The sequence below is a fragment of the Anabrus simplex genome, chromosome 2 (assembly GCF_040414725.1).
Source record: "Anabrus simplex isolate iqAnaSimp1 chromosome 2, ASM4041472v1, whole genome shotgun sequence".
In the NCBI taxonomy this organism is placed as follows: domain Eukaryota; kingdom Metazoa; phylum Arthropoda; class Insecta; order Orthoptera; family Tettigoniidae; genus Anabrus; species Anabrus simplex.
The window spans coordinates 181,448,326-181,475,340 of record NC_090266.1 but is presented as its reverse complement, the minus strand read 5'-3'; the positions used below and the strand labels follow the sequence as shown (position 1 = coordinate 181,475,340).

At 38.5% G+C, this 27,015-nt stretch overlaps 1 protein-coding gene across 2 annotated transcripts in view; it reads left to right on the top strand.

Moving 5' to 3' along the window:
• Nucleotides 1-27,015, top strand: part of twf (twinfilin actin binding protein) — a 207,339-nt gene that overhangs the window by 135,408 nt on the left and 44,916 nt on the right. For both annotated transcript variants that reach the window (XM_067140456.2, XM_067140457.2), the window contains exons 6-7: nt 22,081-22,224; nt 22,341-22,462. In XM_067140456.2, coding sequence (XP_066996557.2) covers nt 22,081-22,224; nt 22,341-22,462 — 266 coding nt within the window. The remainder of the gene's footprint in view (nt 1-22,080; nt 22,225-22,340; nt 22,463-27,015) is intronic.

Here is a 27,015-nt window from a genome sequence, read left to right as displayed (position 1 = left end):
GAATGCAAACTAACAGCTATGCGACCATAACCGCATGGCCAACTTGCTCGGTTAAAATTCTCTTGACGATCCTCGACAATACTTTTGTTGCATCTGCTATTTTTTTGTTGTACTTTCAAAAACTCCCTTCTATACTGTTCTTGTGTTTTATTCTTTCTGTCCTCTACCTTATTCATAAAACTATGAACGCTGAACAACCTCTCTCATTTGTCCTCTTGTTATCGCAAACCTCAGTTTAGAATTTTCAGCAGCATATTTCACCTCTTGCACAAACGGTAGGAGTATGTATTGACAAAGAAACAATTTCTTCAGTTACTGACCATACTTATTCAGTCAAGTCTGTCACAAGAAGCAGCCCCTTACTTCCCTTCCCATCCCTTTTCTGCATTCCACTATTATACTAGCTGTCAATCAACATGCGATAGGTCCGCCAGCAGGTTTTGCCTTATGTTTCAAATGCCAAATTGTTTTGCGGCAGTTTTCTATAAAACATTTACTACAGCAATGACCGACAACAGTCATGAACATTGAAACTGATGCATCTCACATTCCCTCCAGAATTAAAACTTGTCGCTTATGATAATCTGAACGCAAATTACAAGATTCTACCTCAGGCGTCGCTTACGATAATCTGTACACAAATTACGAGATTCTACCTTGACCGCTTAAAATGTAATGACTGATGCTTATGCTAACCTGGTGTTCTGTATACTACTGATGGTGGTTACGATCATTTTTTTTAAAAAGCCGTTTTTTCCGTCTAGATTCATTTGACGCTGGCAATACTTTGCCAGCATGTGTAGTGGAGTCTGATTGACGTGTAAACATCGTAACCTAATTTTGACAAAAATGTTGCTTATGATACTTTACCTTTCCAGGGACGGTATGTATTTTTTTGAAGTTAAGTTTGTCCTCAAATTTAAAATATGTCAAAGAATTAAAGAAATTTATTTATTCATTAACCCTTAAGCTGCAACATTTGACTATAGTTGAATATGTAAGTTTCTCCATTCACTGCAATTTTTCAGTTACGTCCATTACGAGTAACAGTGTCACAGTTTACTGTGTTGCTCTCCTCACTCCTATAGCAAATGGATCGTAGATTGTGTTGTACAGGGTGGGCGAGAAGTCTCTGTTCCCCTACGTAATAATGCATATTTACCTTTCCTCATATCTGGTGTATCTGTATGGGCTTCTTGATGCTCGAAACACAAACTAATATGCTTCCATATCTACGTGAGATTTGTTGCAGCATTTGTGGGGTAATGCTGGCTGACGAAGGCTCCTTCCATAGCCCTCCATAACTGGTCATTAATGTTGTAACGCCACAATGACACGTTCCTTGATGATGCCCCACGGCGAGTTGTCCAGGACTGTGTGGTGGTCACGTTAGTTGCACTGGTGATGTTGGTGAATTCTGGCCAATCCTGTAGCCAGGAAAATATTCATTCAAAATATTGTGCACGGACGAAGTGAAATGCACTGGTGCCTGTTCATGTTGCAGCTATACATCATTCGTAAGCCCATTGTCTCTCAACTGTCACCAACATCCTTGAATAAGTTGAAGCATAAATGGGCCCATGAAAAAAGTAAAGCCTAAACAGGGTAGTTGTTGTCATATCATCCGTTAACATGACATGTGGTGGATCATGTTCCAGTTCGGTCATAAAATAATATGCCCAGAACTGTGATGGATAGCAAACTCTTCACTGAAGTGAACTTACAAGCGACTGTCTTCACATGGGAATCATCATGATTTCCCCTTGTCCAGTAGGCACCTGGTGGAGACAGATATGGTTCCTTTCCATTTTTTCCGGTCCCTCCACAATTCCTCATCCAACATTGTGTTCCAGTCTAGGTTCTGTTCTCCTATGCTGATCTTCAGAGTCCATCCATTGTAATCTTGGTCTTCCTCGTCCTCTCTTCACTGTAATCTGTTCTGTTCCAGTTTGTCATTTAGTTTTTGCATATTTTGCTTATTCATCGCTTTTTGTGTGTCTGCATTTCTCACTCTGTTTCTACTTGTCTTCTGTGCCATATTCCTTAAGAATCTCATTTCAGTTGCCTATACTCTGATCTCTGAGTCATTGTCCAGGTTTCTGCTGCATATGTAAATATAGGTAAGTAATTGCGCTTATACATTACTTATTTAGCCTTCATTGGTACATCTTTATTCCATATTAATCTCCGTATTAGACCCCCTTTTCTCCCACATTTACAAAAAAAAACAGTAGGAGTGGTCCAATATCCCTTTCAGACCTGAAAGAAAACTGGCGGTGTGAATTTTTGTTTGTACGTCAAAAGCTGACTATAATGCTCTTAAATACATATATTTTTAGTTTATTCTACAAAATAAAAATTAACATCTGAAAAAAAGCACCCGCACAATTGTGCGTGTCAGGACTTAATTCACTGCTTACAAAAAATTAAAAAATTAAAAAATTCAACTCAGTACATGTGAATATGCACATGTACATGATCAAATGTTCTATTTTACAGTGTGGAATGATTTTAAACAATTAAAATCTTATACATTACATTTCTCATGTAGAGTACGAGTTTTGCTTTCACAGTCCTTTTTGTGACAGCACCCAGCACTCCTGCATGCATTGCCTGTAAGGAAGCCTAGCCCGCACATAATGTGCGTATTACCTCAATGCATGTGAATATACATATGTACATGATCAAATGTTCTATTTTACAGTGGGGAATAATTTAAAACAATTAAATCTTTGTTCAAACACAAGTAAACGTTACATTTTCTACATTGAGGAAGAGTTTTGCTTTTACTGCCCTTTTGGCAGCAGCAACTTATCGTCAGACCTGAAAGAAATCTGGAGGTGTCAAAACGTCAAAAAATTACTAAAATGCTCTCAAATACATGTTTTTACAGTTTATTTTACAAAATAAGAACTATAAGTTGAAAAACAAAACCCACACAATTGTGCATGTCAGGACTTCATTCACTACTTGCAAAAAGTAAAAAATTAAAAAAATTCAACTCAGTACATGTGAATATGCACATGTACATGATCAAATGTTCTATTTTACTGTGTGGAATGATTTTAAACAATTAAAATCTTATACATTACATTTCTCATGTAGAGTACGAGTTTTGCTTTCGCAGTCCTTTTTTGTGACAGCACCCAGCACTCCTGCATGCAGTGCCTGTAAGGAAACCTAGCTCGCACATATGTGCGTATCAACATTTAAAACCTCATGGTATTACATACGATGTTGTAAGTTCACAATTTACGTTTGCTACACAATTTACACACTTCATTGATTATATTCTGATATTCAGTAAAGCTTCTAGATTAATATGAATGCAATAAATACTTACTTTAGGCATTACTGCTTCCTGCCATCTTGCTAATGAACTGTATTTTTAAACTCTTCTTCCTGCCCCCTGGTGGTCAAGTACTAAATAAAAACAGCTGAAGTACATGCTACGTGTCTCACACAAGCACTGCAGTCCAGTCTAGCACCAAGAAAACGTCAAATAAACTCAGAAATAAAGAAAATACGAACCCGCATAATTGTGCGTACACGGTCTGAAAGGGATATGCCATAACCTCAAATTTTGTTCAGTGAACACATGACTTCTAGGCTATAAAGAGCTATAAATTGTACATGTAAACATTCAACACTATTTTTTAACAAGCTTATGAATGTATTTCGAGTTTTACTGGCTATTTTTATTGGAAAGCAGTATTTCTAAATTTAAAAGAGGGCCAATGACCTTAGTTTTTAGGCCTCTTTAAACAACAAACATCATCAAATATAAAAGAATAAATGGTGAACACATGACTTTTAGGCCTATATATAAAGTAAATATACTCAGTTTTAATTACTCTTATATCACGTCATTAGTTCCATCTCATAAACTCCTCTGATGAGGTCGACGTCAGGAAAGGCATCCGGTCGTAAAAACTCGCAACGAAGATTTGTCTCACTTCATAATCGACCCCATAGATAAAAGGGATAAGGGTATTGTATTATGCAACATTAATACAAAAGAACGTAATGGCAGTCATATGTGTCTGTCACTTAAGCAGTAGGCCTACCACACAGTAAACCTGATCACTGCTTTCATTTGAATTATCGTCTTGTACAATTAAAAATAGGAGAGGATTTCCACCAGTCAATACTTATTTATTGCATATATTAAGCTACAGGACCGGTTTCGACCTCATATACAAGGTCATCTTCAGCTGAACCATACATACATATTTATATAATGAAGCTTTGATTAAGATTGTGTTGTTAAAGGAATGCTATATGATGATAATGTACATTTAGTCACATACAAATGGGGCAAGTCTTAGCGTGAACTGGCGTATATGTCATTCTGTACAATATTGCAACTGTATGTCTAAAATATTATGTGAAGGTCTTAAAATTAGTGTATAAAATATGTCTTTACTTAAACTAACTTATAGATAAATACAATATATAAAAGCACTTCATGCATATGAACATTTGTTCTTGCTTGTTGGTCAATACATCGAATAACTTCCGTATTTAAGTCTTATTTACAGTTGTACACTTCAGCTGCTATTCTTGGAGTTTGTAAAATTGCATGGGTAAAAGATTTTGTCTTCATGTGTATATGTGGCATAAAACACTTTCAATTTTAAAAAAGTGCCAAATGTATGGATGAAATTCAACTAAAATATGTTCAGCTCTGCTGTGTGTGTTGCCTTTTTATTGGAACCAATTCATGTTGTCCTGTGGCGTCCGTAAATTTGGATGACATTGGGTTCAAAGTAGTGGCTCCTTTCCCATTTGTAGCTGTGCAATGATGTTATGTTTATCTGTGGAAGATAAGATTGAGTTATAAGTGATATCATGTTGGAGGAATGTCTAAGGGTTATGTGTGTGAATTGGAATATGTACTTACTGTTGTTGGTGTAGCTGAGTTGTGTTTGACGTGCGAGCTTGTAATGTACTACATCGTGTTCTTCTTGGGCTCATACTAGCTGCTGTGAGGGGAAGGGAAGGAGGGGTAGGGAGAGTTGTTGTTGTGGGGGTAGAGGTGGAGCTGGGTGTGTTGTTTGGTGTTTTTCTGTTGCGTGTCGCGTTCTGTTTATCGATTAACTTAAGGTAAGGGTTTTAGGGCGGGGATAACTGTATTGAAGATGATGTTAGTTTTTTCTGTGATTTCATTTATGTTGTAATTTGGATTGGTGTATATGCAATAAATAAGTATTGATTGGTGGAAATCCTCTCCTATTTTTAATTGTGCAATTCGTCAATACGGAAATGAAGATTATAGATTACGTTATCATCTTGTGTCGCCAACTTCCCTGCTACCAGTGTGTCGTCATTTCAAATGACGTCATCTTCACGGTAATAGAGAGTATTCGAGATTCCGTCTTTTTGAAACTTGAAAAATAATTTTTTTCCTTACTATAGTCCAAACAGTGAGAATCTATACACAAATGGTTTCTGGAGATGGTCTTTGTTATTCCCAGTTGGTGTATGTGTGGCAGAAGCCACCCCTTCTGAATAAAGCCATGCTGTAAAAAGCGTGCCAACCCACCAGTTGATAACTAGCATATGTTATGAGTTGTATTTCCGAATGTAATACATAGTGACTGGAAGCATTCTTTGGATAACTGTGGCTCTTGAAAGCCAGGCCTACATTTTAAAGTATATTTCATGCTTGTTCTCTAGATTTATCACAGCAGGATTTACCTAAACAGCTGTAATTGAGATAAGAGAGACCACACTGTTTAGGTTAGGTATGCTACTAAGTGCCCGGATGGTGTCGAAGTTCCATGACGGAAAGAATAAAAATAAATAACAGGAAAGCTTGTCGCAATTTTGGATAATTACAGGTGTGGGGTAATGCATTTTATTATCATAGTGTTTAATTTCGCACATTCATTGTCTCCATATGTTCATTAACGCATAGTATGTTCTGTTTTGCATCTCTGAAAATCATAAAAGTAGCTAGTGATGACGTAAAATCAATATTATTATTATTATTATTATTATTATTATTATTATTATTATTATTATTAGTTTGTTACTTTGGCGAGTAAAACAATCGTTATGATAGGATAGTTTTTATCATATTTCAAACATACTTCTCTCCAAATATTAGGTTTATACTGGCCCGAGTTACGAGATATTAAACGATCACTTTGTTAATGATCTCGCCTGCTATATTAATAAACAATAGAGAAGAGTGCAATTGATCCACCTTTTTCAATACAAATTGTTGGTCAGTTGTAAAACAGAAGGTGAAAAACTATTACAAATATTTAAATAAGTCTTGATCACTTTGTAGAGCTTAAAGTCTTAAGTGTGGCATTGTTAACCACGGGACGAGTTTTGAATGTTACTGTCTAGAAAACCGACGTAAAATGTTGTTCTTCCATAGAACGTTCACAGTAGGGTGAAAATATGTAAACTTATAGTGACTTGTAACATCAGTCTTCAAAAGTTGACTTACGGAGTCACTGTGTAATTAAGCAAGTGGATCTTGTTACAGACATGGGTATTAAAGTCGTTATAAAACCAGAAAGTTCTCAATCCAATGCGGGACCTCGATCGGCCTGTTTTGTATTACGGAGTCTAGAGAGAGCATTCGATCGAGAACTTTCTGGTGTTATAACAACTTCATACCCATGTCTGTAACAAGATCCACTTGCTTAATTAGATGACGACTCAGTACTTCAACTTATGAAGACTGATGTTACAAGTCACTACTATGTGATCAAGACTTATTTAAATATTTGTAATAGTTTTTCACCTTCCGTTTTACAATTTTAAGAATGACTTAAGAATGACTTTCTCCTTAAGCATCATCACACTTTGTATTTTATCTAACCATTGTTATTTTACTATTAATGGTCTATAGTTTGTATTTTAACGTGTGTATCTCTTTGTTTATTTGCCCAATTTTGTCTGATGATGACGTCGGAGATGTTGAAACCGGTACCAAATAAATAATTTTGAATTAGCAGCATACTTTGTATTGAAAAAGGTGGATCAATTGCACTCTTCTTTATTGTTTGTTAATCTCCATTCAATATGGACCAAAGATGAAGTTTTAATATTGAATGCTATATTAATAACAACAACCGTGAATAATTCTCAGCTAAACTAAATTTGTTTCCTCATCCTGAGGTGCCGCAGCTCTTTGTTTAGACACGCCCCCAGTGGAGGGTAGTTACATGTACCATTTTTGCCGCATATCAACCTTCCTGCAGTACGGTGCTGGGAATTAAACTCAGACTCCCCAGAATGGCAGCTAATTGTGCTAACCTTTACACTGGTGGATGTTCTTGACTACAAAACACAGACATATAGCATGACCGATGCATGCTTGCAATGCGTGGTTTGGACATGAAACTATTCACCTATTTGTGCGACATCATCAGAGCTGCAGTGGGCCTACGCTACGGAGGCAGACATTTCTTAACTACGAAACACAGATGTACAGCATGACTTTGACGCGTGTTTTCATTGCACGGGTCGTGCGGACGATACTATTCACAAACTTATGTGATGTCATCGGAGATGCAGTAAGGCTTGTACCCAGTTCGAAGTGGAATCGTTCTTCTCTGACGAATTACGTTGTTGGGGGGGGAGGGGGTCTTGTATGATATAGATGTTGATTCCCATTGGGAACCTGAGATTTTTTTTTATTATTATTATTATTATTATTATTATTATTATTATTATTATTATTATTATTATTATTATTATTATTTCTTTGTCCCAAAAAGCCAGGGGAGTCTAATACACGAGGGGGGCCTTGTTGTATCCCCCTACTAATTTCCATATCCAGTCTTCAATTTTCTGTCAGTTCACTTCCTATGTATCGGAAGTGTTCCACTGTTTCCAGTTACTTGTCTCCAATTTTGATAGCTCCTTTTTCCTTTTTTACTTCCTCTGCTCATCAAAATCGTCTTACTCTTTTCTTCATTGATCCTCAATCACATTGCTCAGTTCTTCTATTCAGTACATTCAGCTGTTGTTCTACCTCCTCATCTAGCTAAAGTTATCCCAGTCTTTAAAAGTGGAAACGTACACAGTTTACATAATTACAGACCAGTATCAGTACTTAATTCAAAATATTTGAATGTGCTATGAAAGATCGGCTTACTAAATTTTTAATCAAATATCAAATATAACTTGTTAAATAATACACAACACGGGTTCTGAACTGGCAGAAGTACTTTGCTTCATCACATTTTACACAGTTGGTCGTAAATGCTTCTGATGATGAAACTGTAACAGGAATATTTCTTGACCTTCCAAAGGCATTTGATACTGTTGATCATGAAATATTGTTGCGCAAATTGCAGTTGCACCGACTGGGGTTAGAGGAATTGTTAATGACTGGTTTAGATCATACTTGGATAAATGATCCCAGTTTGTTGAATTTACACATTGTAACAGTAAATGGCATAATGAGACACATCACTCTCAGGTGAAAACATAGACTTAGGTATTCTACAGGGTAGTATTTTGGGGCCTGTTCTTTTCTCGATCTATGTGAATGATCTCCCTCACAATAATCAAGTAGAAATTGCCGTTCTGTATGCTGATGATACAAACATAATTATTAACAATCCTGACCCTGTGTCGATAGAAATTTCAGCAAATGCAGTCCTGTCTAGGTTAGTGAAAATACATTGACCACAAAATTCTTAGGTGTCCGTCATCATCATCATTGTAGTCTTGCGAATTTCAAACTTAAATTGTAATTTCCATTTCAGTTTGTGCTTAGTAATAACCTATTGTATTATAATTAGGATACATCTGAACGTAGTTTAAAATAATTGTAGTGTATTTTAGTAGGTATCTTATTATAAATTAGTGTGTTTATTCTATTACTGGGAAATATTTGTGTAGTATAGTATCTGTAGTATCTATAGTATCTAGTCATATCTGTATTAACTCTCTTACTAGAATTCTGTTGCAGTAATTAGGGTAGACTTAAATGCAGTTAAGAATTGTGTAGGCCTAATTCTTGTGTATTACTTTCAGTTTTCAGTAATTAACAGCAATTTTCATTCTGTTAGGGTGTTGTAGAAAAAAAATTTGTTCAACTAAGTAGTATTGTAATAGTAAATATGGAACTTTGACGAGCATGAGTTAGACACATGGCGTGTACCGTTCTGATTGAAGTGCTTACAGAGGAAGAGGGGGTTTTTTGAAAAAATTCTTAAGTTTTTTTAAAGTTCTGAATTTATTAACAAAGTTCAAATTTATATCACCTTCATACAGCAAATATGCAGGAAATGATCCTTCCTCATCCAGGCTGGTGATGTACTCGAAATCCGGCTGCTCTCCTCGTACAGACATCAGTCTCCTCTCGGCGCCATGGAACCACGATTTCTCCCACGATGGAAATTCTAGAAATTCTGGAATATCCTTACGACGTCCAGAAGATCAGGATAACGTAGTAGTGTGAACATTGAGATTTGGTTGCACGGAGAATGACTTATGACTGTACACATTAGCACCTGGGACATGGAAAGAGTTCCTTGAATAACAGATTTGAATGTTGAACGAAAGAGTCACTCGTAGTGTAACGTAATCAAATGTCAATAAAATTGATTAAAGAAAATGTGCTACTTGAAACAGTTTGAAATACGTGATATACGAAATACTTGTTTTTGTTATTTGCTGCACGTCGCGCCGACACAGATAGGTCTTATGGCGACGATGAGGCAGGAAGGGGCTAGGAGTGAAAAGGAAGCGGCCGTGGCCTTAATTAAGGTACAGCCCCAGCATTTGCCTGGTGTGAAAATGGGAAACCACGGAAAACCATCTTCAAGGCTGCCGACAGTGGGGCTCGAACCCACGATCTCCCGAATACTGGATACTGGCCGCACTTAATCGACTGCAGCTATCAAGCTCGGTAAATACTTGTTTAGAGTCACGTGCAATTTTAACTCGGTCACTTGAAAAGAAAATGTTTTACTTGTAAACCGATTTGGTACATTAATTTGAAATTAAATGAAATAGGTTTCACTCTTCCACAGTCCGTGGTTTGATCACACACAAAAAAATACTATCTATTGAAAACCCATAGTTTGAATGCACAGTTCATTGCTTAGTCATGAGTAAACAGTTTAGTTTCATGGTAAATGTACACCTTAAACACAGTCTAATGTCTACCATGAATGCAAAGTTCAGTTACGTAATTCACTTCTTAGCACAGTTCAGTGTCTACCATGAATGCACTGTTCAATTATGTGTTTCATCTCTAAACACAGTTCAATGCCTACTAAATGCCTACGGCCTAAATAGATATCCATAGTCAGTCATTAATACACAGCTCATTGTCTATAGTAAATGAAATGTCGTATGGCTTTTAGTGCCGGGATATCCCAGGACGGGTTCGGCTCGCCAGGTGCAGGTCTTTCTGTTGACACCCGTAGGTGACCTGCGCGTCGTGATGAGGATGAAATGATGATGAAGACAACACATACACCCAGCCCCCGTGCCATTGGAATTAACCAATTAAGGTTAAAATCCCCGACCCGGCCGGGAATCGAACCCGGGACCCTCTGAACCGAAGGCCAGTACGCTGACCGTTCAGCCAACGAGTCATTGTCTATAGTGAATACACAGTTCAAATAAGCGTTCAGTCTATCATTTACTCACAGTTCAATTAAGTTCATAGTACATGGATTGAAACTAATCACAGTCCAGTTTTTTTTTTTTTTTTTTTTTTTTTTTTTTTTTTTTGCTAGGGGCTTTACGTCGCACCTACACAGTTAGGTCTTATGGCGACGATGGGATAGGAAAGGCCTAGGAGTTGGAAGGAAGCGGCCGTGGCCTTAATTAAGGTACAGCCCCAGCATTTGTCTGGTGTGAAAATGGGAAACCACGGAAAACCATTTTCAGGGCTGCCGATAGTGGGATTCGAACCTACTATCTCCCGGATAGTCCAATGTCTACTCTGAATGCACGAGATATTGGTAAATTCCACGATTACTATAAGTCCGATGACACAGTCATAGATTGAAATTAATTCATTAATGAATCACTTGTCACAGTCTGAAAAGTTCTGACACACACGATCTGCGGAATATTTCAATTAGTTTGCAAGGCGAATATCGTTCACAATTTATCACTGTTCGGATTGTTTCATCAATCGTGGGTTATGGACACTCGTAAGAAATGTAAGTTTGAAACATCTTTCCGAATAGGTCACCATTAAAGTTTAAATCAGTCTTAAATGAGGCTAGATTCTATCACTCGTGAATCACAGGATATTTTCAAGTCCACACACAGTGTTATAAAGTTTAAGTCGGAGACTTGTCAAATAAGACTATCACTTGCAACTCGCGGAAATATTTATAAATTCGAATGTGGAGTTTAAGTCTTGAACTCAGCGAAATGAGATTATCACTCGCGTAGCGTTGAAATTCTTTTAAAGTCCAAACTCAGTACTGTGGCGTTTAAGTCTTTAACTCGGCGAAATGCGCCTATCACTCGCGTAGCGTCGCGGTCCCCACGAGCCAACCGCCCGCTGCTCGCCGCACAAACTCCACACACACTGTGACACACACTGTTCTGCTGAGGGAAGCAGCTTTCTATTTATACATGATCCAAGCCAAAATATGTCCTTACATTTCGCTCAACAACTTCGTAGTATCTTGCCGGATTTTTACCAAACCTTGTAGGAATGGATCTAAAATATGGGGCTACATGACGATGTGGTTGATTTTATCCAGCTATTACTGTGAGGAAGGTTATTAGCCGAAGAAACTTTTGGAACATTCCATACTGACGTAGGCGCTCTCTGTGTCACGGAGAGGCAGGCTGTGACGTCAACCCGCTCTATTTAACACGCAGAGGTTGCTCCCTGTCCCGGACCGTCTTCTGCTGCTGAGCCGGCGCGTAGCGCGAAGTTTTACATTTTAATTGCAGGGACTTAGTTCCGTACCGCTGTTCTCGGTACATCTCCTCCTGCGAGAAAGAAAATTCGACAGGATTTTCTTTCAGAGATGTTCCCTCCTGAAATATTTCTTTAGGTTGGCTTCATTGTAAATGCCTTCGACGCTTCCATCCAGTTTGTTAATTTTGTATGCCCCTTTTTCAAGAACCTCCGCAATTCTATAGGGTCCTACATAAAGTGGGCAGAACTTTGCATAGATGCGGAGTTCGGGGTGTGAAACAGCTAGTTTTCTAATTAGAACATAGTCATTGACTCGAAGTGGTCGTCGAAAAGTGCGGTTTCGATACCGGGTTTCTCCAATCCGAGCAGCATGTCTAAGTTTCTCTCTTGTTGTGTCAATACGAGTCTGATGGGTGATTGCTGGATCTTGAGGTGATGGTAGTAAATGGTCCCATGATCTATCAGGCATAACATCTCGGTGTACTGTCATGGGGATATCCTGAGTAGACTCGTAGATAGTTGAATTAACACAGCGCTGCATCACGGGTAAGACTTCGATCCATTTCCAGTGATGAGTTCTACAATATAATCGGCAAAACCTTGCAATTTCACGCATGATCCTCTCAGTGGGATTAGCCTCTGGGTGCCGAATAGAATTCATAATGTGTCTTATTTCGAGATCTTCAAGTGCCGTCTGGAACTCCATAGATGTAAATTGGGGTCCATGATCGGTAAGTAGGAACTCCGGTTTTCCCATTTCTGGAATAATGAATGTTTCCCTTTATCCTGCGGAGGATGTTTCCGGCATTGGCCTTTTGAATGGGCAGCACCATCGTAAACTTGGAAAAGACATCTACTGTCACCACGATGTGCCTGTTGCCGCGGTTTGCCTTAGGGAGTGGCCCGTATAGGTCTAAAGCCAGTATTTTCCTGGTCTTTCGGGAAGAAGCGGTTTCGGAAACTCCCTCAATAGTCGATTATTGGGCTTAATCCGTTGGCAGACATCACAAGTTCGGAGAACATTTCTGACATCACGTCTCATGTTCTCCCATGTGAACTTTTCCTTTATGATCATCATTACTTTATCCGTGCCGGCATGTCCGGATATTGAATAACAGTGCCAGATAATGTTAGACCTTAATCTGGGTGGAGCATAAATTCAGGGTTTGGTTTTGGCATGATCAAGATACTTGTATAACAACCCATCATGAGATGACTAAGAATATATGCTTGAACTGGACACCTTCAATGTCAAATGTAATGAAAGTTTGAAATTTACATTTGATATGCCTGTCCGGTACTATCCCTTTAACTTTGATTTGTGCGACTGGTATCAATAATACGTCTTCCTCCCCCTTCAGCATCTCAATTAATCTCTCAGGAATTAATGAGGCCTGTGCTCGAGAGTCGATCAAGGCAGTTACGTGAAAAGCATCCAATGTAATGTTAATGACTGGAAGACTTCGTTGGACCTTTGGTGTTACAGGTGTGGGATCTTCATACAAGAGATCTGTGTTATCCAAGTACCAGTAATTAATGCTGGTGACACAAATTATTTCCCCTCTACTCCCCGGTTTTTAGGCAATCTTATTGTTGTTATGTTGAAGTTTTTTTTAAATTGCGCCTGTCGATTCAGGATTTGTCGCAGGCGTCACGTTCTGTCTTCTGGCGTGCTCTTGGTATTCTAAGGAGGTAGCGCCAGGTAATCCTTCATCTCGGTTTCGCTTCTGGATATATTCGCGGGTTTCTTTCCATCTTCTTTCGATCTCGGCTCTCGGCGAATCCCTATCTCGAGTAGGCGAGTCGGAAAGTTTCCTCCACGATTGATCACGTCTGTAAGGCGTACGTTGTCTGTACGGACGTCTCCTAAATTGCCGGAAACGAGATGACGAATATCGCCGTGGTTCTCTTTCTTCACGGGGCGCGAGATTTGATCTCGGCAGGTTGTTAACTTCGACATGGTGTGTCGCAACCTGTTTCGTCTTATTTTGTGTATGGGCAGTGTCAAGTTTCCTTAAAACCTCATCTACCCTAGGTCTTGAACGTTGGCTGCCACAAGAATTTCCTGTATGTGCGCCGGGAACTGTAAAGTTACTACTTGTATTAACTCCTGTTCTGGCAAGGGAGTATCGAAAAATTTCTTTTTTAATTGTGAAATGAGAAAGTCGGAATATCGCAAAGAATTAATCACACTGTTGTATTTCCTCGAGTACAACTGTAGCTTAATCAAATGTTGTATTTCAGAATTCCAAAATCTTTTCAACAAAGCTTCTTTTAATTCATCATAGGTTTTGATATTAAATTTAAGTGCTGTATACCAATTTAATGCTTTCCCTTCCAATAACTTGGATGCTATCCTTAACTGACAATCGGATCATATTTTATTCTCCTGAAAGTATTCCTCAATGTTGAGAAGGAATTCCTTTGCTGTTTACTCTTCCTTTCCGGAGAATTTTGCAGGTTCATCATCCGATAATTTTAAAACGGAAGAAATACTAGAAGTATCTCTGCTAGTCCCTTGACATTGATGTGTAAACACCACCTTCTCCACCTGAGATATCCTATTATCAATGGTCTCTATTTTCCCCTGTAATTCGACCTTGATTGTCTTAACTTGTCCGCGGATGGAGTTTTCCATGCTCTGGACTTCTTTTTCAAGGCTCTGCTTCACTGCATTAACGTCACGGCCTATGCGAACGATTTGAGTGTGTGCGCTGTCTAATTGAGATTTTACATGCTTATCTGTTTCTTCCTGTTTGTTTTAAGTAAGTTAACTTCATTACTTATTTTCTGGAAGTTAGTCTTAAAAGATTCATGGATGTTATCCTGAATAGAGGCTATTTTTGCTTGTGCCTGCGATAACTGACCATGAGATTCTTTGAATTCTGCCTTTCAACTTCCTTAATTAATTGATGTGAGGTAGGAAACGAAGCTTTTAAGTCTTCAACTATTTGTAGTTTAAGGTCTTTCTTTACTGTTTCTAAGTCACGGGTGAGGCATTTGTTTATTTCTGTGAACTTAGAATTAATCTTCGCATTAGTTTCTGAGAATTGTTTTTCAATCTCAGAACCAGCTTTAGTAAGCCTATGTTCTAGGTTAGCATTTACTTCGGTAAACTTGGTATCAATTAATTTAGTCACTTGTGTGATACGACTTTCTAGGTTTGCCGTAGTTGCTGCATTAGATTCATTAATGCGGGCTTCTAAAGTAGTACCTAATTGCGTAGTTACCGCGTTAGTCTCATTAATACAGGCTTGTAAATCGGTGCCTAATTGAGTAGTTGCGGCGTTGGCCTCATTAATACGAGCTTGTAAATCAGCACCTAATTTAGTAGTGGCCGCGTTAGCCTTGCTTATTCTTCACCCTAAGTTATTATTCTACTCGGCAATATGCTCATTTAAGCTAATTTTAAGAGCTTCAATTGCAGCTAAAATATTTTCCATTTTGAGAGTAATGTATTTAACCAAGACAACCAGAAAATCATAAATCACTTGAAAAAATCAGGTATCACCATTACTGTCCAATGGTTACAAGTTCATGTTCAATTTCATTCAAACATTCTCAAAAAAAAATCTTCAAGACATTTAACACACAAAAAATCTCTCTCAAACTCATCAATAGCACTTCTTAAAATAGTAAAGTTATATCTTGATAAAAGGTTCACTGGAATGTTAATAATTATGCCACACAAAGCACTATGAATGAATCTTGAATAAGTTACTGAATCTAAGTTTCACACGATTTGAGTGCTACTTCATTTATCACTGCACTTCTAAATTTACTTAATTGCACTTCAGATCGAGCCTAGAACGGCAAAGTGTCAATTTCATTTCTACTGTACTCACAATCGAGCCCCACGTTGGGCGCCAATTTCTTCTCCCTCTCCTCTGTAACAGTAAATATGGTACTTTGACGAGCATGAGTTAGACGCAGGGCATGTACATTCCTCATTGAAGTGCTTACAGAGGAAGAGGGTTTTTTGAAAAAATTCTTAGGTTTTTTTTAAAGTTCTGAATTTATTAACAAAGTTCAAATTTATATCACCTTCATACAGCAAATATGCAGGAAATGGTCCTTTCCACATCCAAGCTGGTGAAGTACTCGAAATCTGGCTGCTCTCCTCATACTGCCTCAGTTTCCTCTCGGCACCATGGAACCATGATTTCTCCCACGATGGAAATTCTAGAAGTTCTGGAATATCCATACGACGTCCAGAAGATCAGGATAACGTAGTAGTGTGAACATTTGAGATTTGGTTGCACGGAGAATGACTTATGACCGTACACATTAGCACCTGGGACGTGGAAAGATTTCCTTGAATAACAGATTTGAATGTTGAACGAAAGTCACTCGTAGTGTAATGTAATCAAATGTCAATAAAATTGATTAAAGAAAATGTGATACTTGAAACAGTTTGAAATTATCAGACACGAAATACTTGTTTAGGGTCACGTGCAATTTTAACTCGGTCACTTGAAAAGAAAATATTTCACTTGTAAACTGATCTGGTTCATTAATTTGAAATTAAATGAATTAGGTTTCACTCTTCCACAGTCCGTGGTTTGATCACACACAAAACAAATACTATCTATTGAAAACCCATAGTTTGAATGCACAGTTCATTGCTTAGTCATGAGTAAACAGTTTAATTTCGTGGTAAATGTACACCTTAAACACAGTCTAATGTCTACCATGAATGCAAAGTTCAATTACGTTATTCACTTCTTAGCACAGTTCAGTGTCTACCATGAATGCACTGTTCAATTACGTGTTTCATCTCTAAACACAGTTCAATGCCTACTATGAATGCACGGCCTAAATAGATATCCATAGTCAGTCATTAATACACAGCTCATTGTCTATAGCGAATACTGCCGGGCTGAGTGGCTCAGACGGTTAAGGCGCTGGCCATCTAACCCCAATTTGGCAGGTTCGATCCTGGCTCAGTCCGGTGGTATTTGAAGGTGCTCAAATACGACAGCCCTGTGTCGGTAGATTTACTGGCACGTAAAAGAACTCCTGCGGGACTAAATTCCGGCACCTCGGCGTCTCCGAAGACCTTAAAAAAAGTAGTTAGTGGGACGTAAAGCAAATAACATTATTATTATTATATAGCGAATACACAGTTCAAATAAGCGTTCACAGTCTACCATTTACTCACAGTTCAATTAAATGCATAGTACACGGATTGAAACTAATCACAGTCCAATGTCTACTCTGAATGCACGAGATATTGGTAAATTCCACGATTTCTATAAGTCCGATGACACAGTCATAGATTGAAATTAATTCATTAATGAATCACTTGTCACAGTCTGAAAAGTTCTGACACACACGATCTGCGGAATATTTCAATTAGTTTGCAAGGCGAATATCGTTCACAATTTATCACTGTTCGGATTGTTTCATCAATCGTGGGTTATGAACACTCGTAAGAAATGTAAGTTTGAAACATCTTTCCGAATAAATCACCATTAAAGTTTAAATGTCTTAAATGAGGCTAGATTCTATCACTCGTGAATCACGGGAAATTTTCAAGTCCACACACAGTGTTATAAGGTTTAAGTCGGAGACTCGTCAAATAAGACCATCACTTGCAACTCGCGGATATATTTATAAATTCGAATGTGGAGTTTAAGCCTTGATCTCGGCGAAATGAGATTATCACTCGCGTAGCGTTGAAATTCTTTTATGTCCGAACTCAGTACTGTGGGGTTTAAGTCTTTAACTTGGCGAAATGCGACTATCACTCGCATAGCGCCGCGGTCCCCGCAAGCCGACCGCCCGCTGCTTGCCGCACGAACTCCACACACACACTGTGACACACACTGTTCTGCTGAGGGAAGCAGCTTTCTATTTATACATGATCCAAGCCAAAATATGTCCTTACATTTCGCTCAACAACTTCGTAGTATCTTGCCGGATTTTTACCAAACCTTGTAGGAATTGATATAAAATATGGGGCTACATGACGATGTGGTTGATTTTATCCAGCTATTACTGTGAGGAAGGTTATTAGCCGAAGAAACTTTTGGAACTTTCCATACTTACGTAGGCTCTCTCTGTGTCACGGGGAGGCGGGCTGTGACTTCAACCTGCTCTACGTCACACGCACAGGTTGCTATCTGTCCCTGAGCGTCTTCTGCTGCTGAGCTGGCGCATAGCGCGAAGTTTTAAATTTTAATTGCAGGGACTTAGTTCCGTACCGCTGTTCCCGGTACAGTATTGTAGCGAAGTAGTAGCTTATATTAATTACCTTGTTGTTGTGTGATCTTTGTGAACTATCCTAGACAATATTTCTTTCCTTTCATTTTTTTATGGGCAGTATTTCTTTACTTTCATTTTTATTGTGCACAGAATAAGTTATTTTATTTTTCCTGTTCTTCCCATTATTCCGTAAATAATGCCTAAGGAGTGTAAGTGTAGGAACTGTGGGTGTGGCCAGGCATTAAAGAGTATGAGGGAGGAGTTGGAGAGTTTGAGGGAGATAATTAGGATTCTCTCGGAGGACAGGATGGAAAATAGGCCTCCCTCAAATTATGTACAGGATACAGAAGGTGTAAGGGAGGGATGGGAAGGAAATGGGGGAATTGTAGAAGACATGTGGTCTAATGTTTTAAGGGGAAGGAGATTGCAGGCTAAGGGCTCTGTTTAGGATCGGAATTCGTGACAGGTGTCTGTGAGAAATCAGTACGAGTCACTCCAGGTAGAACAACCGAGGGAAGATGAGGAACAGGGAACTGTTGCTGAGATGTATGGAAGTAAGAGGAAGGGAAAACGTAGGAAAGGGAAATGTAGTGTAGTGGAAAGGAAAAGACAGGTGGAACAGGTCATGGGAGGGAGAAAAGGGAGAAGGAAGTAGCTTCTGCAGCAGTGAGAGAAGATAGGGTTGACCAGGAGGAGAGGGGATCAAATGAGGTGGGTAGGGTTGAGGCTCTGGTCATGGGGGATTCCATTGTTAGACATTTGGGGGAAAGTGTGTGGAGGAAAGGGAACCAGGGTAGAGTGTTATCCAGGAATTAAGTTGAGGCAGATGTTGAAGAAAGTAGAAGAGAAGGAAGAGGGAAAGGAGAAGGTGGTAGTGTTTCACGTTGGTACTAACAACGTAAGACAAGCAGGTATAAGTACCAACATATTTGGGGATGTGTGGGATCTGGTAAATGAAGCACGGATGAATTTTAAGGAAGCGGAGATTGTTATCAGTGGAATATTGTGTAGGAGGGATACTGACTAGAAGGTGATTGGGGTTTTAAATGAGACTATGGAGTGGGTATGTGGGAACCTGGGAGTGAGATTTCTAGATCCTAATGGGTGGGTAGGTGACAGGGATCTGCGCTCAGATGGCCTTCACTTAAACCGCAGTAGTACATGTAAGTTGGGAAATTTGTTTAGAAGGGTTATAAGCAGGTACATTCAGGGAAACGGGGTGGCCTAGGGAGCGGTGTTAAGGGAACAGGGAACTGGAAATCAAGTAAGGATGACATAAAAATGTTACTGTTGAACTGTAGAAGTGTTGGAAAGAAAGGAATAGAATTAAATAATTTAATAGATATATATTTGCCAGATATTGTAATAGAATCAAGATTGAAACTGAACACCTCGAAAACAAAAGTATTAGTTGTCAAGAAATCAACTGAAGAAATACCAATAAACATTAAGGTAGGTGATGAAAATGTAAAACAAGTAAGTCAATTTTGCTACTTGGGAAGCATTATCACTCAGGACAACAGGTGCACCACAGAAATCAGGAGGAGGATTGCTCTATCTAAACAAGCCTTCAGTAACAAGAAACAGTTTCCGACAAGCAGGAACATTAATATTAAAGTTGGGAAAGAATTTGCCAAAATGTTTGTGCGGAGTGTTTTGTTGTATGATTGCGAAACATGGGTCTTAGCAAAACAGGATATAAAACGCCTGGAAGCAATGGAAATGTGGATATGGGGGAGGATGCTGAAAATTAGTTGGACAGAGAAAAAGTCAAACAATAGGGTCCTTAAGGAAATAGACGAAACAAGGGAATTGATCAACACTATAGAAAAGAGGAAAACTAAATTCCTTGTCCACACACTACGACATAACACATTCCTCACGACTCTGCTGGAAGGAAAAGTTCTGGGTAAGAAGTTGCCGCTTCCCTCTCCGGCTCCTGACTGTCCCCGAGCTGCCCCACTCGCTCGCTTTTATACCTTCTGAAGGCGCGTGTGTAAGTGGGAACAGCACAGGGAGAGACAAATGTGGTTGCAGTGACAAGGCCTTGCCTTTAGGATATGAATTAATGATACGGACACTGAAGATTAGGTCTGTTCCTCCTCAAACTGTGGCTATAAGATGACTCGCATCTGCTCTCTGAGATTTTCTCAAGAATCTTAAGCCTATGAGAAAGGAGTGTTATTACCCAGTAGTTGGAACATTTTCGGCGATTACCTTTCTTAAACAGGGGGTAATGACACCCTTGCTCAATCAGTAGGTATCTTGCCATCTTTCCAAACTGCACTAAGCACTCTGTGTAGCCACTGTAAACCCTGGACTCCTGATGCTTTAATCACGTCCGTGCTGACTTCATCGATTCCTGGGAATTTCCCTTGCAGCATCTTCTTAAGGGCTGCTTCTGTTTCTGCCCATGTAATGGAAGGTTCCTCTGTGCAGGTTTCAACACCTGGTTCTTTTGTTCTCTGATCTGTTTCTGTCCTGTTCAGTAGGTAATCAAAATGATTCCTCAGAACCTCTCTGATGTCCTCTTCTTTCCTGGCCAGGTTTCCATTAAGATCCTCAATTGTTTTTATGTACAAATTTAGGCTATAAGAATCGATGTACAGCACACATTACATGCCTGTCTTGACATACTGCCTATGCAGCAGAAACCTGGCCTGCACAAAGGAAGATAAAAATTAAATACAGGCTATAGGAATGAAATATCTGGGAAGTATGTTACATATGACTGGGAGAGGGGGAGAGACTGAGAAATGAATATCCATGGAATAATTAATTAACCAAGATGGATAATAAAAAGGAGAGACAGTCTTGGAAAGTTTAAAGTTCATCAAATGGATGAATGAAGAAAGAATGCCAGAACAATCTTACAAGTTACAAATGAAAATTAGAAAGGCCGAGAAGGCCTAAACCTGGTTAATATCATCATGAAGCAACAAGATCTAGACTGCTGAATGATGATGGACGAGGAGAGTAGTTGAAAGATAAAATTGAGTTAACCCCATTTTTCCTGACCAGTGGCATCTGTTTAAGAGGAAAATAATGTTAGTTGGTTTTACATCAAACTACTTTTACGGTTTTTGGAGATGTTGAATTATTGAGCTAAATAGCCATGTGGTTAGGGCTGCATAGCTATGAACTTGCATTCAGGAGATTGTGGATTCGAATCTCACCATCGTCAGCCCTGAAGATGGTTTTCAATGTTTTCTCACTTTCACACCAGGCAAATTCTGGGGCTGTACTATAATTAAGGCCACGGCTGCTACCTTCCGTATCCTAGCCCTTTCCCTTCCTTGTATCACCGAAAATCATTGATTTGTTAGTACGACGTTTAACCATTGGCAAAAATAATGTTGGAATGCTGCAAATTTCTCTCAGAAGAGTTCTTTTACCTGCCATTAAATTTTCTGATGCGGCTGGCGTATTTGAGCACTTTCAAATACCACTGGACTGATCCAGGATTGAACCCACCAACTTGAGCTCATAAGTCCAGTACTCTACAATCTGAGCAACTCAGCCTGGCATAAAAGGAAGTTACATAATGATGAAACATAATAAATTTATTTCAAATCGGATTTATTTTTATTTTGCTTACATTTATCACAAATATGTTAATGGTTTAAAAAGTCTGTCTAGTCTTAACTGAACAGTCTTGTGTATTTCCTTCTTATTACATGGTTTCTTTTGCCTATGTACATGCTTATTAGAGTAATTTGTAAAAATAACATACTTAAAAAGCTCTCTGTGTTGTAGGACACCTTTAATTAATTGTGTTGTCGGCTGTAACTCGATCCAACTAAATATAACTTCTTCCTTCATACATTGATCAGTTCAACTCAGTTAATTAATTAATTATTGATAGTTTTAAGGTAATTAATCATAATTACTCATCAGTAATTAAAAGATGTTTTTCATACCTCCTTTTTTTTTTTTTGTTCACAGGTATTGACCCTAATTTTTGTTCCATTACTTAAAATATTACCTTTTCATTTCAGATTTGGAGAGAGAAATTATAAATGTAGAATGTGCCTGTATAGTTAGTATTGAAAATTTGCCGGAAAAAGTTCCTACTACAAATGCTCGTTACCACCTGTACAGGTTTAAACATACTCATGAAGGAGACTATTTGGAAAGTGTTGGTATGTACATATTTAAAGATATGTCATAATATTGTTGGAAGTTATTCATTCTTTCTTTTATCACATTGAAAGTTTTACCCAATATGGTAATACAGTATTTCTTTCTTTTATTGCAGTATTTATCTACTCGATGCCAGGCTACACATGTTCCATCAAGGAGCGTATGCTCTACTCGAGCTGCAAAAACCCATTGCTATATACTATCGAGTCTGAGCTGGGATTGTTCATTTCAAAGAAGGTATTGGTTGAAACAATAATTTATCTCAGACTGTTGTAAGTTTTATCTGTGCCAGGTATGGCTTTCTTTATTCCTATACTGATTGTAGTAACTCAAATAGAGCAATAGATGCTATTCATCAGTGGCAAGAAGTAGGAAGGGAGACAAGAAAATATATAAGCAGAAATCTCCTTGTATTGAAGTGCTTTGTTGGTCCTGTTCCATTGCATGTATATATTGTATACCATGTGTTGTGTTGTTTGAGTCATCAATCCATAGACTGGTTTGATGCACCTTTCCATGCCACCCTATCCTGTGCTAAACTTTTCATTTCTACGTAACTATTGCATCCTACATCTGCTCTAATCTGCCTGTCGTATTCATACCTTAGTCTACCCCTACCATTCTTACCACCTACACTTCCTTCAAAAACCCACTGAACAAGTCCTGGGTGTCTTAAGATGTGTCCTATCATTCTATCTCTTCTTCTCGTCAAATTTAGCCAAATCGATCTCCTCTTGCCAATTCGATTCAGTATCTCTTCATTCGTGGTCCAATCTATCCATCTCGCCTTCAGCATTCTCCTGTAACACTACATTTCAAAAGCTTCTATTCTCTTTCTTTCTGAGCTAGTTATCGTCCATGTTTCACTTCCATACAATGCCACGCTTCGCACGAAAGTCTTCAAAAACATCTTTCTAATTCCTATATCAGTGTTTGAAGTGAGCACATTTCTTAAGAAAGCTCTTCCTTGCTTGTGCTAATCTGCATTTTATGTCCTCCTTACTTCTGCCATTGTTAGTTATTTCACTACACAAGTAACAATATTCATTTACTTCCTTTAAGACTTCATTTCCTAATTTAATATTTCCTGGATCACCTGCCTTCGTTCGACTGCACTCCATTACTTTCATTTTGGACTTATTTATTTTCATCTTGTACTCTTTACCCAAGACTCCGTCCATACCATTCAGCAGTTTCTCCAGATCTTCTGCAGTCTCAGATAAAATAACAATATCATTGGCAAATCTCGAAAGTTTTGATTTCCTCTCCTTGGATTGTGATTCCCTTTCCAAATTTCTCTTTGATTTCCTTTACTGCCTGTTCTATGTAAACATTGAAAAGGAGGGGAGATAAACTGCAGCCTTGCCTCACTCCTTTCTGGATTGCTGCTTCTTTTTCAAAGCCGTTGGTTCTTATTACTGCAAACCGATTTTTATACAGATTGTAGATAATTCTTCGTTCTCTGTATCTTATCCCAATCACCTTCAGAATCTTAAATAGCTTGGTCCAGTCAACATTATCGAATGCCTTTTCTAGATGCCATGTACGTGGGCTTGTCCTTCTTGATTCGATCCTCGAAGATATGACGTAAAGTCAGGATTGCTTCACGTGTTCCTACATTTCTTCTGAAGCCAAATTGATCTTCTCCGAACTCAGCTTCAACTTGTTTTTCCATTCTTCTGTAAATAATACATGTTAAAATTTTGCAGGCATGAGATACTAAACTAATGATGCGGTAGTTTTCACACCTGTCAGCACAGGCTTTCTTGGGAATAGGTATAACAACATTCTGCCGAAAATCGGATGGGACTTCTCCTGTCTCATGCATCTTACACACTAAATGGAATAACCTTGCCATGCTGGTTTCTCCTAAAGCAGTCAGTAATTCAGAGGGAACGTCATCAATTCCAGGTGCCTTGTTTCTATTTAGGTCACTCACAGCTCTGTCAAACTCTGACCTCAAAATTGGGTCTCCCATTACATCAGCATCAACAGGCTCTTCTTGTTCCAAAACCAAATTATCTACATCTTTACCTTGATACAACTGTTGGATATGTTCCTGCCATCTTTCTGCTTTGTCTTCTTTCCCTAGAAGTGGCTTTCCATCGGAGCTCTTTATATTCATACACCTAGATTTCCTTGATTTTCCTGTATGCAGCATCTACCTTTCCTAGGACCATACAACCTTCAACATCCTTCCACTTCTCCTTCAGCCATTCTTCCTTAGCTACCTTACACTTTCTATCCACTTCATTCTTTAATCGCCTGTATTCTTTTCTGCCCTCTTCATTTCTAGCATTCTTGTATTTTAGTCGTTCATCAATCAGGTCTAGTATCTCCTGAGTTATCCACTGATTCTTAGTTGATCTTTTCTTCCTTCCTAACATTTCTTCATTTTTCACGACTATCCACTCTTCCTCTATTGTGTTTCCTTCAGCCTTTTCATTTAGTTCTTGTGCAACATGTTCCTTGAAACAATCTCTCACACACTTTTCTTTCAACTTGTCTAGATCCCATCTTTTTGCATTCTTTCCTTTCTTCAGTTTCTTCAGCTTCAGATGGCATTTCATGACCAACAAGTTGTGGTCAGAGTCCACGTCTGCTCCTGGGAAAGTTTTGCAATCCAACCAATCTAACCATGTTAACCCGGCAACGCCGTGCGGTACCGTATAGTACCAGTGCGCCTTACTTCTGATTTTCTCATACTGATCCTTACTCGCGCCATAAATCTGGCAACTTCGCTTTACATTGTCAAGGAGATACTCTCTACAATGCCTAAAATCAACAAAAGGTTTTATTTGAGTATTTGTTTGCGGCAACAACTGCTTGTAATTTGAGATCGTGTCGAGAGGAATAAAAATGACTACCTGTCTAAAGTAAGTTGCTTTACTTTGTTTATAAATATTGAGAATACGATTTTGTATCATGTGATTTATTGTCTTGAAATATAAGTCCATGAATTGAAATAACAAGCAATTGGTCAGCATTCCTGTGTCAGCTGTTATGATACAAATTATTCCGTTGGTACCGTATGGTACCGCACGGCGCTTACCATGCCTCTCTGTTTACTTTCTCCTCCTTACTTCTAAGGGTAACATTTCATACTGTAGTTGCAAATAATGATTTATGTGTGTCATAAAAATCTATAATTGTATATTTTACTTTTAAAAATTAAACGGCATGACATACTGAACCACTGGAATCTAAGGTATTATCCGAGGAAGATGAAGGGGGTCTCGCAGATAACCTTACGGGAGGTCAATCACGGGTACCAGCAGAAATAGTGCTAAAGCAACAAATTCCGCACAGGAGTAGATAATCCATGTCCGATAATGATTCATGGCCCAGGAAGAGAGCGAAATCATCACCTCATCCACCAGATACCTGGATGGCGTATGGCCCAATTTCACTCCAATTCCCTAGTGCGAAATTTTCCACTTTTCGATATATGATGCCGACCGAAATATGAGGGTTTTCTTTACGATGAAATTATGAATTTCTTGTGCTCTGAAGTCAACAACTACCGGTATATGCTTTTTACAAACGAAAAATAACCCCGAAGAAATGAAAATTTCATCGGCATTTTCCTTCTAAGTAGCTATGTGTAAGTACCACAATCAGAAAAGGGTAGGTGCAAAATATTTATTACGACATATATATTTGGGTGGTATTTTAAGGTAAATAAATGCAGTTGTTTACACTTCTTAGTGTATCTGACACCTTGAGATTCAATGGCGTACATCACTATATCGCTCCGACAAACCAAAGCAGGAGTTGTGCGGCGAACGAATGCGAATTCCGCGGCCGCACAGAATGCGTCACGTGTAGTGTGGGCGTTTGTGTAAACAGCATTTTGCCATTCTAAACTAGTGAAGAGTGGAAATGGGTGACTAAATAAGAAAAGCTGAAATAATATTACTCGTATTTCCTAAAGATATGTCACGTCTGAGCTAATGTTATATTTCGGAATTCCAAAGGGATATCACAAATAAACCTATAAACACCGTTTCTTCTTTTGTTTATTGCTCAGTAATTTGTAAGTGATATTCTGTAACAATATTAAGCATTCAGTTCCATGGTATTCTAAAGAGGTAACAATTTTTATGTTCCAACCAAAAGCTATGTCAAGCGCCGTGCGGTACCGTATGGTACCAGGCCCTCATTTAAAAACCAACGATTCAATTTTTAGAAAAATGACTTTTAAATGTTCTCTGATATGTGAATGCTGGGTATATTAAACAAAAATTTAAAAAAACGAAAATTGAAAACTCCGGCGTTCCCGGGTTAAAAAAAAAAGTATCACTTATGCGTTGAACAGATCATGACATTTAACACAAAAGTAGATATGACTTATGTAAATGTAATACATCTGCAATATCTGTTGCTCAGCTACAAATGAAAGAATGTCTGTTCAAGAGCATAGCATTGATTTCTCAGTTTGTGTTATGCACACCAATCTCACCAATTTTAACACCCAGTACCATACACACCTTCAGCCTCAAATAGTAATTGTTCCAAAGCAACATACGTAACAATAATTTTATGACCTTGGTTATCACATACTGGCATTTTGATTTGATGCCATGTAGGCTTCTTGTGCGTCAGTTTCTGCATTCTGTTTTACCCTTCCAAATGGCAAAGAAATTAGAACACTATTAGGTGACTGCTGAGATTTGAATTGATTTTGTCAGGTAACCACTGAATGTTTCACCAGAGATATTTTTATTTGCAAACATCTTAACCTGGAGTGCCGAATTGACCTTTTCTGCCCTTCAAAACTGCTACCTCTG